General features: G+C 46.0%; 1 protein-coding gene across 21 annotated transcripts in view; it reads left to right on the forward strand.

Annotated features, from left to right (window-relative positions):
* Positions 1-1,177: 1,177 nt before the first annotated feature.
* LOC122369539 (myosin heavy chain, muscle-like) overlaps positions 1,178-12,342 on the forward strand; it is a 60,799-nt gene continuing 49,634 nt past the window's right edge. For 10 of the 21 annotated variants that reach the window (XM_043344360.1, XM_043344343.1, XM_043344352.1 and 7 more), the window contains exons 1-14: positions 1,178-1,221; positions 5,299-5,447; positions 5,879-6,035; positions 6,434-6,577; positions 6,992-7,148; positions 8,234-8,261; positions 8,510-8,612; positions 8,883-8,975; positions 9,282-9,444; positions 9,841-9,944; positions 10,172-10,309; positions 10,705-10,824; positions 11,187-11,336; positions 12,024-12,194. In XM_043344360.1, coding sequence (XP_043200295.1) covers positions 5,392-5,447; positions 5,879-6,035; positions 6,434-6,577; positions 6,992-7,148; positions 8,234-8,261; positions 8,510-8,612; positions 8,883-8,975; positions 9,282-9,444; positions 9,841-9,944; positions 10,172-10,309; positions 10,705-10,824; positions 11,187-11,336; positions 12,024-12,194 — 1,584 coding nt within the window. In that variant the 5' untranslated portion in view covers positions 1,178-1,221; positions 5,299-5,391. The other 11 variants (XM_043344340.1, XM_043344357.1, XM_043344348.1 and 8 more) reach the window with 3 other exon arrangements.

Here is a 12,342-nt window from a genome sequence, read left to right on the forward strand (position 1 = left end):
GTATAATATTTGAAAATTGTTAGATTTGTGCTGACGTCACAAATTTCAAGGGGCATTCAAATGCATGCCCCTTAGAATACGAAAACTGCAGACTTTGAAATTAAATATCTCGGAAGTAATTAGCACTTCTCGATGTTGTGAGTGTCCAAACCGGTACTTTCAAGCCAGGGACCCCAATTTGGCTATCTCAACTCAAAACTAATGTTAAAGTGAGATGGTCACCTTGCATTCCAAACTTACCTTGTCAGACGCATCTCCTACGACTCAATTTTTCCTCACTCAAAAGACAGCCCAATCAATATTCCGAAGCAGTTAAGTTTGCTTTCTCTGAAAACGTATGCAGCGAAGCCGGCTTTTGATGGAAAATAAAATCCGGAACATCTTCACGGAACATGTAACGATTCGAGCTTATTTATCATACTTCTTGAACTGAACCTTGTCATCCAAAAAATATAGTAAGAGGAAGCGTTTTGCCTCATGTTAGCCCTGATATGTAAGTTCTTTTACACACACATCAAATATTTAGAGTGTGTGACGAATAAAGCGCAGATGTGCGCTCTCGTTCTCGCGCGTCCAGAGTGAACACTTGATGCTGCACCGCAGTACACCCCTGTAGTGCGGGTCAGTCTACCGCCCAGGAAAGCCTCGCCTGGGCCTTGTCCAGTCCATGGATTCCTTCTGAACTGTAAAGCATCTCTCTCGGTGGTTTCAGAGGCCGTCAGGGTTCAAAAGCATCACCCATAGACTCTACAAATAATGATTATGTATCGCTTTCATGGTTAAAAGGAAATGATAAACAAGTTTTTGGTGCTTTAAAAAAGTTCCAAGGAAACCTGCTAGTTGCTTTGTATTAATTTTACGCAAATAAAGATAACTGCGAAGAGAAGACCAATCATGCCCCTCTGACCGTCCCCCATATCTCTGTCCTCCCTCTCCGGCCCAGACCTCAGCAGTCAGCCAGCACCTCTCCCTGGCTGTTCCCTGGCAGCTCCGTTGGCATTTCACCCCTGGCTCTTACTCCGGCTCGCGGCCGGCGCATTCTTCCAGCCACACCACCAAAACGGTCACAGCCCGCGGCGCACTAACACCCGCTCTGATTGGTCGCTGCTCCTCCGACCGACCAATCAGCGGCGGCGACACAACGGCCGTCGGTGTCGGCTCAGGTGTCCAGAGGCGAGCAGCGGGGCCGGCCGCCGCCCGGGGCCACAGAACGCACAGGGCGTGAGTCGGTAGCGGAGTGTGTCGTAGCGTGACCTGACCTGACCTGACCGGGCGAGTGAACACCGGTGGTTGTGCCGAAAAGCCTGCTCGAAGCCAGTGGCGGCAGTGGTTTTGTGGTTCGGATGTTTGGTGCATCGGAATGGTTTTGTTACCCCTACCTGCATCTACCCTACCTTACCCATACACTTGCGGTGTTGAACTGTGATCTCTGGAGTCGCATAATTCTGGTAGCATCCTAGCAAGAGGATGAAAGTGTTAATCTCAATGGAAGCAATGCGCTCTAATTTTATCTAAGTGTTGCTCATGTTGATTCAGAAGTCGCGCTTTTATCATTCATGATATTTTCATTTGATTCAGCATCCCTGCTGTCGAGTGAAGCATTAATTCCAGACCTTTGTCCATAGAGAGTCTGCTTTTGTTCGTTATTCAATTGAACGAAGCATTTAGAGTTGTTTTACCGCGTCTTTTATGTCGCCGTCCTGTGACCCTGCATGCCCCTGTTGTCAGTCACCCTGCACCTGCATATGTAGTCTACCCTGACCCCTACCTCGTACCGAAAACCAGCACGAAATACATACCAAATCATCGCGTGTTTGTTTGTCCGTTTACATCGGCATATACTACCGGCCCTAGTGAATGACCCTGTACGACCCCGGCATTGGCCACCCCTGTATGACCCTTGTGACCTTTGTATGACCCCGTGACCCGCGCACGGGGTTCACGGTCCCAGAGCGGGACTGGCCTGCCACGTGTGGCCCGCCACGTGTCCCGTGGCGCCACGTGTTTGTCTACCCTGTCGATGAACAATACACGTCTTGCCGAGAGCTGGACGCCACTGGTGTTTGTTGCCCTGCATGATGATGGTTTTCGTCGCCTGACCTGATGGGGAGGGGGGGCGTTGAGGGAGAAGGGAAGATGAAGGAAGAAACGAAGAACACTGAACAATGAACAAACAATTGTTGGTCTAATCTTGACACACTCGGGAACTAGGGAAACGATCATTATGAAGGCATTGGTAAGCTACAGTCATCCAAATTGTTTAGGAAGACATGGGTAACGTGCTTGTATTGGTTTGTGTTGAAAACAATTATTAATGCGGTTATAGGGTGCCTGCCTGTGAGGCGTAGAGCTGAAGAAGTAAATTACTATTGATGAATTTAAAACGTTATGGTCGTACACACCAAGTGAATGAACACTACTAAGATTAAGCTTAACTTCTCATGTGGCGTTAGTTTTCTTTTGCACTAGCCGTAAAACTAAGTAAGAATAGGCAATAGATTTATTATGTTCGCCTCTTGCGATCTTACAGAGTTGAAGTGACTGATGTTGTAGTATTGACTAAAAAAGGGATTATAAAGAGTGTTGAAATTTATTCAAAGTTAAGGCAAGTTTATCATCGTATCAACGTTACCTAGACTTCAACACAAAGAAGTTGAGGGCATGTTTTTTTTTTGCAACGGTAACAACGAAAATATTGCGTTCTTCATTTAAAGGCTTCTTTTTAATTGTCTCAAAATAAGGAAAATGGCGTTCTAAACATAGGCGCGGTAACCCAGGAGGGGGGGGGGGGGCAGTGGACACAGCTTGCCCCCCTCCCTCGAAATTTAAGGTCGTGAGGGCGGTGCTCCCACACCTTTGAGACGGAATACCGCACTTCTTTTCAAATGTTTTATTTTTTGCTGAAAAAGCCAAGGGATGAAAAATAAGTAGCCTAAAACCGGTGAGAAAACTATATTTGGGGGACCCTAGGTTGATCTCTATTATGTTGTACTCCCCAGTCTGAAAGTAGTTCCCACGCCCCTGGTTCTAAATTAAACGAGGGAAGAGTTGAGATGAAGTATAAAACGTAGATACAGGAATTTAGTTAGGATGATGAACTGCGCGCCGTTTCATTTCTGCTGTACTTTGTGGCCTCTCAGTCGTGCCCTCAGTCGTACGAGATTGGGTAAGAACGCACGACTGAGTAGGAAGGTTGATGGCCAGTATTTTCATGACAAGAACTTTTTAAGAAAACTCCAGTAACTAGCTTGCAATTAAGATTGATATATAAATGGATAGTGACTTAATAATGAAAATGTTAGTAGTGCGCAAATAAAAATAGGAATAAAAGCACTTAGCTTAGCTTCGGTGTCGGAGCTCCAACAAAAAAAGGCAAACAAATAAACAAAAACCAAACAAAATAAGATCACAAACAATCCAAATGAAGTCCAGAAACTGATGGCATTAGGGCGAAGGGCTTTGGACAAAACATCGAAGCGTGACATCTGTGAACAAAGCACGGTATGTAGTAGGTATGTAGGTACTTCGTACTAGGTATGCAGTCAATTATGCAAAGAGAATTATGGATACCTACCATGCTCATTACACATTCTTGGCATGAGCAGGAAACGATCTGCATATTTATATTAAAAGTAAACGTCACTGTGCAAGAAATTCTACCGCAGCCTCCTGTCTGGTGCCTCTGTGGCGTTCTTGGCTTGCGACACCCCATATTTGCCACCGGCAGGGGCCATCCAGGGCAGGCTGCCGGGCCGGGGGCCAAAGGCAACACACGGACCGACAGCGGGCCAGGGTATTTTTGGACAGGGAGGCGCCCAGCGGAAGACGGACCCGCCAGGAAGGGCGAGGGAGACGCTGCTTGTGCATGACGATGCATAGATGTTATCATACCTAAAAAATCAGTAAGATGGAATAAAATGAAGTAAATGTTTTGTAAGGCATTTCACACGAGCACAGCATCTAAAAAATTGCAACTATTTGTAAAAAAAAATTAAGCGATCAAAATGCCTTAGGTGTGTTTGGCTCGACAATACGGATCGACTGATATGCAACATGATCTTTTACGGTCAGGTCATGACATTGACCTGAGGTCAAGAGTTGACATTTCAAGGTCAACTTATAGTTCACTCACGCGTCTCGACGAGAGGGACGCGATGCTAGCAAAAGTTATGTTGTGACTCTCTTGAGTAAGAAATAATTGAAGAAAAACATGTTTCGTAAAAACGGCTATTTTTTAGTTTTTGTCCTTTGGAGGCTAAACCGTTGACATGAGGTCAAATCTCAGGCACATTCCAGAAACAAGGTTAAAAGGGCCATCGAATGCGTTTTTCCGTGGCGCATCAGTTCTATTGGTTTCCGAGTTATGTGCCAATGTTGCGAAAAATGTTGAATAGGTAGCATTTTACCTTTGATGAAGTCCGGTGACCTGACCTTTGACCTGACCTAAAAAATGACCCAGTGTGTTCTTCCATATTTTGGACGTTCTTTCGAATGCCGCTTACCGCATGTCGCTATCTGGCTTAGGAGCGGAGTTAGAAGGGGGTGTTCAACTACCCTCCAGCAGGGTGTGGAAATCCAGGACCCACAGCAGGGCGTGGATTAACAATTTTTTTACGTAATATCCTGCCGAAAGCGAAGTGGTTTGTTCTACCACTCCTCGCCATTTCGCCCCTAAATGAGCCCTAGCGCTTCGAGGGAAGCACGAGCGTCTTTGCTGTGACCACTGACAGCTAGCGACGGTCAAAACATTGTTACAATCTCAGGTTAATCGGTGACCTCAAAGGTCAAATAAGTCATACGAATGTCGGGGCTTCGCTAATTGGTCGGTAGCTTCACAAAACATGGTCAGAAAACAACAATACCGCTGCCAATGCATTAGGAGTTTCAAAGCAAAGTTTGCACTTCCTGTAGTTATTCATTGATTATCGCTTATTGATGATTGATAACAGTATCAGAAACGAGAACAGATTATATGTCGTTCAATGAAAAATTTTGCTTACGGCAATGTCTAAAAATATATTTCTTTGCACGATGTTAATGATGTAGAATAATCATCAAATGACACCCAGCTGATGAATTCTCTTCAAATTGGAAGAACAAAAGCAGATAAGAAAAAAGCTTGGGGACAGAATGGATATTTAAACGCATCTTTATTGCTTATTCATTAGGAGCAGCGGTCAATTTCGTCGGAGAAGCATTCTCTAACGAAAGCTATCATTTCTGACTTCTATGTTCTCCAATCGGCATCTAGATTTATCGTTTTTAACGTTACCCCGCACATTTTTGTGTCCGCTGCAGGAGAGACCACCTCTCACACCGGAGTTCTAGTCGCCCACGGCCGTCTCGGCATCGTTTCTGTCTGCTCCGTAGCACCGACAACCACCTGCAACCATGGTGATTGAGAAGAAGTACAAGCCCGATGAGGAGCCCGACCCAGAACCGTACCTGTGAGTATCGAGTGCAAAGTATCCGGAGATACTGTCCATCTCTATCTGCTGTCATACGTTATCTGCTGTTAATGTTATGCTATTATTTTTATAGTCATTGCCAATTATTATTAGCCTCGGTCATTGCGCAAGGCCAGAATGCTAAGCTTACGTGTCTCAGAAAAGCAGCAAATATTGTCGAAAAAAGATGGAGTCGCCTTGAGCATGAATAATTAATTTTTTGTCTACCTCGTCAACAGCCTTCGCACTTCCTATTATTCACTAGGACTTTATGACTTTTGTCACCGATACAAAATCACCAATAGCTTGGTAACAAACGTACTACTAAGTACTACGTAGGGACTGCGTAGGTACTACGAGTAGTCCATAAGAACGACAGCACTTCTCGACCCGTTTCTATCTCTCCTCACCACATCTCTCCCCGTCCTTAGGTACGTGTCTCTGGAGCAGAAGAGAATCGACGCCACCAAGCCGTACGACTCGAAGACCGCGTGCTGGGTACCCGACGAAAAGGAGGGCTATGTCCAGGGTAAAATCATCGACGCCTCCAACGACAAGACCACCAAGGTCCAGCTGCCCAACTTTGAGGTCAGTGATGCGACTGCTGGTTAGGGGATGTAGTTTATGGGTCGCTTTTCATGGAAATCAGTGTGTAATGACTGTTTGACGCATTACAGTTATCTTGTTTCATATTTCCTAGTGCAGAATTGGTTTCGGCTACACAATAAATGAGCCATTTTATTAGCGTGCGAAAACGTCAAACATCTTTCAGCATACCTTTCATTTATTATGTTGTATCATTGTAGTGATTTTTTTTTATTCATCATTTTTCCAAGAAAGTTGCTATGGTAGCTTCAAATGCCTCACCTCAGGCATTGCCGGTATGGCAAATATTGCGTCGGACCATTGACCTTTACTAGAACACGTTACATCCACAAGCCGTCAAAGCACATGACTGACCATTTCCCCGTTCTCCCCGTCAACAGGAGAAGGACTTCAAGAAGGACCAGATCTCCCAGGTGAACCCGCCCAAGTATGAGAAGGTCGAGGACATGTCCAACTTGACCTACCTCAACGACGCTTCGGTGCTGCACAACCTGAAACAGCGCTACTACAACAAGCTTATCTACGTGAGTTGGCGGTGGAACTCTTGTGAACGAGGTGTTTCGATGTAGAGTCACCTGGGTCATTCAAACGGTCGATGAGTTTGATCGTGTGATAGGTTGTTTTTAAAACATGTTTTGTTAAAATAGTTTTGTTTCTTTTGTCGACCGAAAAATAACCATAATCTTTAAAGAAAGATATGCATGTACCTGATTTAGACGATGGTTAGTTTTACTGGAAGAATTTGTTCAATCACTAAAATCGAGTAGTTCATCAGAAGACAGCAAACCAAGTGAAGAATGAAAGTAAAGATGTAAAGATGCAAAGCAAATTTAACTTATCAACCTGAGCACGTCGCCGTTGGATCTGACCTCTGCCCCAATAACCCCACCACACACCACACAGCAACTCTGACCTCTGACCCGGCGACCCCATTTCAGACCTACTCGGGCCTGTTTTGCGTTGCCATCAACCCGTACAAGCGTTTCCCCATCTACACTCTGCGTGCCATCAAGATTTACCTGGGCAAGCGGCGTAATGAGGTGCCTCCGCATATCTTCGCCCTGTCGGACGGCGCCTACTCCGACATGATGGCCAGTGAGTAGGAGATTCTTCTATAGTACTGGGCAGACATGTGCATGGATCTGAGTGATGGATCTATGATCTCAGTGGATCTCCAAGCAAAATGCAGGTTAGGATCTATAATCCCACCGGACCCGCGTGAAAATTTTAACCTGGATCTATGATCTCCTAGGATCTGACGAAAAACCAAGAACATGAATCTATGATCTGAGTGGATCCCACCATGCACAACATTTGAAACCAGGTTTCGAAGCGTTTCTATGTCCATAAGTGCCAGAAGACTATGGATTATGACGTCCAATCACATAAAATCTCAATAACAGAACGTTCGTTAGTTGCAACGAATGATTTTCTGGGATTTCTGAGTTGACAAAAAGTAGATGTGGATCTATGATCTCACCGAATCTCAAGCAAAAAAAAAATTAGCATCAGATCTATGATCCCTACGGATCTCTCGATAAATTGAAGAGCTGGATCTATGGATCCGAGATCAGGATCCGTGGGATCAGATTCCAGATCCATTTTCTCGGATCCATGCACATGTCTGGTACTGGGTGTTTGACGGATTTTAGTCGGTCAGGATGTTTCGAACAAGTCGCTTTATTTTTGGTGATATTACTGGAATAGCACGTCTCACTTTCGATGTGCTTTGAAATGCCGATGAGATTATCTAACATCGTGAAATTGTTTGGTATCTTATTCAGCCCCCTTAGAAGCCAGGATGAGTCGAGTTGAGTAGTGGAGAAAAAGCAAACTTGTTAGCACTTTAAATAAACCTCATAGGGGAGATACTAAGTGGATCCGGTTTGGATTGGCTTCCGAAGGGACGGCTGGGGCTAAACTCGAGCTAAATCGGTCACCGGCATTCCTCTTCGGAATTCGCTGTGTCTTTTGATATCGAAGACGTTTGGCGTTAAACTCAAACAAGCAGAAATTATAGCGTATCGTTTTAAAAGAAAATTCACGAAGCACAGTAAATCGCTTAGATGCGGTTTAGTAATCGTGGTGTTCAGTGTTATAAGTTTAGTGCTCACCTACTGAATAGGTAGCTATACAGCAGACGCCTAACTAACGTTCGTACTTTCTCTTTTTCTTCCCAGACGGCCAGAACCAGTCCATTCTCATCACGTAAGTTACCGAACCCTGAGAACCCAGCGAACCAGAAACGGGGCTAAGATGCTTCTCTGATACGCCTAGTCATAATGAAATCCTTGTGTTGAACTTTACTTTCAACTACCAAACGGGTATCGTATCCTCAATATCGACATTCGACATCTCAAAGTCACAACTTGTGCGTATTGATACGCTGTAGCACGCTATACCTAGCATTGTCACCCCAGATATGCCAGCCCCTAAGGAGCCTCTTTCGTTCCCAGCGGTGAGTCTGGCGCTGGAAAGACCGAGAACACAAAGAAGGTCATCACGTACTTTGCCCAGGTCGGAGCCACTGGAAAGAAGAAGGCCCAGGATGACGGCAAGGTGGGTGGCACGCCAGATCACGGTAACATGGAGGAATTTTGAACTTGTGCTTGCAGCGTTATAATCGAGCGTTATTACTGTACGGAAACCGTGTTTTGCTTTCCAGTCAATAAGTGCGATTTTTAAACGGTAGATCGACGTTTTTATTTGATTTTGATAAATGTGCCTCAAGTCGGACTCTCTTTGTCGATTGTGGCTCATTCTCCAAAAGTCCACACGGTGCACTCTGAATATTAATTGACATTGGCCGTTTTTATCCATCTCTTGCAGGGCACTCTGGAGGACCAGATTGTGCAGACCAATCCCGTGCTGGAGGCCTTCGGTAACGCCAAGACCACCCGTAACGACAACTCGTCCCGATTCGTGAGTGCGCCACTACTGTCTACTTGGGCGGCAGCAGTTCTGCGGTTTTTGCTCAAACTTCGCGATTAACATTTGACCGCGAAGTTAAAAATGCTTTCTCACAAGCTGCACAATTTTGTCTGTGCTTTGCTGCTCCTTCACTTCAGTTATGTTACATTTCCATGTCAATTGATTTGTTTCATTCCTTCTACGACACTTTAGATAAATGACGTATAGTTCAACTTTCTTCATGTTCCACTCAGCTTTTGTCACCTCGTTCGTCGCGTTATCAAACCAACCGCTCTAACCACTCCCATCTCTCACCAGGGTAAGTTCATCCGTATCCACTTCGGCCCGCTGGGCAAGCTGGCCGGTGCCGACATCGAGACGTACCTGCTGGAGAAGGCGCGTGTCATCTCTCAGGGAGCCCTGGAGCGCTCCTACCACATCTTCTACCAGCTCATGTCCGACGCCATCCCGGGACTCATCGGTGAGTGTAAAGTGTTGGTTAGTAGAGGGGTTTGGATTGGGTATGTACATTGTTGGTAGTGGTTGTATGATGGGAGGGGTTGTAGACTCATCGGTAAGGGCGCGTGGTCAGTGGTCGGGCTTGATTTGGGCTGGTGGTCAAGCTGTGATGGATGCGCTTATGAGAGAAGGTTTGGTCCGCTTTTGGGAAGACACTGAAATTGTCGTTGAGTTAGCCAGGAAGGGTTCGATTATAATTCCGTTGCGGCCACTTGTGAGGCGAAAACATAATTTTTCAATAGATAAGGATGTCCACGACATAGAATAAAAGGATTTGTGAGGACTGAGGAGGTTTAATATTTTTGCCTGCGTCATGTTGTATAACACGCGTCTGAAACTTGTCCTTTTCCTCATTCAGACCGCATGAACCTGGTCAAGGATATCTACGCCTACCACTACGTCTCGCAGGGCAAGACCACCGTCAACGGCATCGATGATGACGAGGAGATGAAGATGACGGACGTGAGTGATCTTAGGTCGACATCTTCCGAAATCCTCCGGAATCGTCCGCGAAAGAAGTCAATGCCCGTGCTCGCATTAAACCTAGCCGCTTTTTATATGCCAGTTCTGCGTGACTTTTAAGACTCAAAAGCTCGTGATTGATAAAGCAGCCAACTCCTACATACCGACGTCTTTTAAGACTATATAGTTTCCACATTTATCTAATACCCTTACCCTCACGTTTTCAGGAGGCTTTCGACATCCTCAAGTTCTCCCAGACGGAGAAGGACGACATCTACTCCATCGTCGGCGCCGTCATGGTCAGCGGAGAGATGAAGTTCAAGCAGAAGGGTCGCGAGGAGCAGGCTGAGGCTGATGGCACCGCTGTGAGTACATCCAACATGGCCGCGCCCATAGACTGTTCCAATATGACGACCGCAAACTAGTCTGGTCAGAATGCTAAAATAAAGATAGTGCGGGACAAATTGCTTTATTGATCGCAATTAAGCTAGTTCTTATTCTTTAGAATGACAAATGGGTTTATATAGGTGTCGAGATCAAAGATACCAAACGATCATCGTCGTAAAATGATACCTAACTCTACCTTCAGCTCGATCAATGCAAACTGTGCTTAACGTGTCGTACTTTTGCATTTCCTTCTTCTTTTGTTTCCTATTGGACGTCAGTTCGATTTCTCTCCACATCTTTTCGAAATGCTTCGACCATGCCCCCCCCCCCCCTGGGACAAATGTCTCACCATACAAAACGCTGCGCCTTACAGGAGGGTGACATTATCGGCAAACTGCTGGGTATCGACGGCCCCGAGCTGTACAAGAACCTGCTGAAGCCCAGGATCAAGGTCGGCAACGAGTTCGTCACCCAGGGTCGTAACAAGGATCAGGTCAGTGGCCTTCGACATCACAGACAGCGTTGTCCCACGTCGGTGACTTTCTTCGGACTGGATCAACTGCAGCAACTGTTAGATGTTTAGTTGAGGAAAGGAGGTGCTTGGTTCCTTCGAGGAGCCTGCAAGATTTATTCTGCTTGCCATAGACATCATTCATGCTACGTAAGTCCGTAGTATTATCAAACAACCTATTGGAATTCAGTAATTTTATACCTAAGTTTCAGAAAAAAACACGTGAAAGATTCGTTTTCCACTGGCGTAGCCAAGATTCCTCTGTTATGATCGAACCGCATCTCATCTTCTCTGCCAACTAACCTAACGCCCGACCTGACCTGACCTTTCCTGCCTGCCTCCAGGTGTACTACTCCGTGGGTGCCCTGGCCAAGGGCATGTACGATCGTCTCTTCAAGTGGCTCGTGAAGAAGGTCAACGTGACTCTGGACACCAAGCAGAAGCGTGCCTCCTTCATCGGTGTGCTCGACATCTTCGGCTTTGAGATCTTCGACGTAAGTCGCGAGGGTGTCATCTTGAAAGGCAGGGGACTTAGATTTTAGGGCTGAAGTCAATCGGGAATTCGTGGATGACGATGAGGACGTAACGTCAATATCGTAAGGATCGAAGGAGTCCGTGAGATGGCTTGTTCAGTTGAATGTCATTACAATTTTTCCGTATGGTGGCGCTCTGACATAGTGAATATTTGCAAACTACTTTGCAAATGCTTTATTTTTATGCAACATGGCTACATACGTTGAATGAGTTATGCAATCGCGTACTTTTTTCCATATTTCGCCAGATAGTGTCTTGTATTGCACCGTATATTTTGTCATGTGTCGTGAATATGTTACGGTCGTTTTTGTTGAATGTCAATGTCAACAGCAAGATGTCGCCCCGTGTGTACTCTTCCTATTCTGCTTACCCCTATTCGCAGAGCCTCGCCCTGCCGTGTGGATTCCAGAGACCGATCCGTCGCTTTTAAAACTGCCCATGCCATTCCTGTTCTACTAGCACCTGTTCAGAGGACTTTAAATTGCCGTGGTTCCCAGAAGCCCAATCTTTCGCTTTACTCTACGGCCTTCCACCTCGAGCTTCACCATAATTCCTCGCCCTCGCTTTCATCTGTGTTGAACCCAACCCCCCAAACCGGCCTCCGCTTCCCCCTTGCCACCATCATCAGCCAGCTTTCTCGGTTATAGTTCAACGGGTTCGAGCAGCTGTGCATCAACTTCACCAACGAGAAGCTGCAGCAGTTCTTCAACCACCACATGTTCGTACTTGAACAAGAAGAGTACAAACGGGAAGAGATCGACTGGGTGTTCATGGATTTCGGCATGGACTTGCAAGCCTGTATTGATCTGATGGAGAAGGTGAATGAGCTAGGCTGAAAGGCTAGGAGGGTTAGAACTTAGATTAGGTGGAGGACGCCTTTTCTCACTCCGGTCTGCGTTTGGTCGCTGCCTGGTCTCTGTCCGGTCTCTGGTCCAAGAATGCTGGTCTCCGATGGTCCTAGTGGTC

Source organism: Amphibalanus amphitrite, unplaced genomic scaffold (genome assembly GCF_019059575.1).
Source record: "Amphibalanus amphitrite isolate SeventyFive unplaced genomic scaffold, NRLGWU_Aamphi_draft 001047F_arrow, whole genome shotgun sequence".
NCBI lineage: Eukaryota > Metazoa > Arthropoda > Thecostraca > Balanomorpha > Balanidae > Amphibalanus > Amphibalanus amphitrite.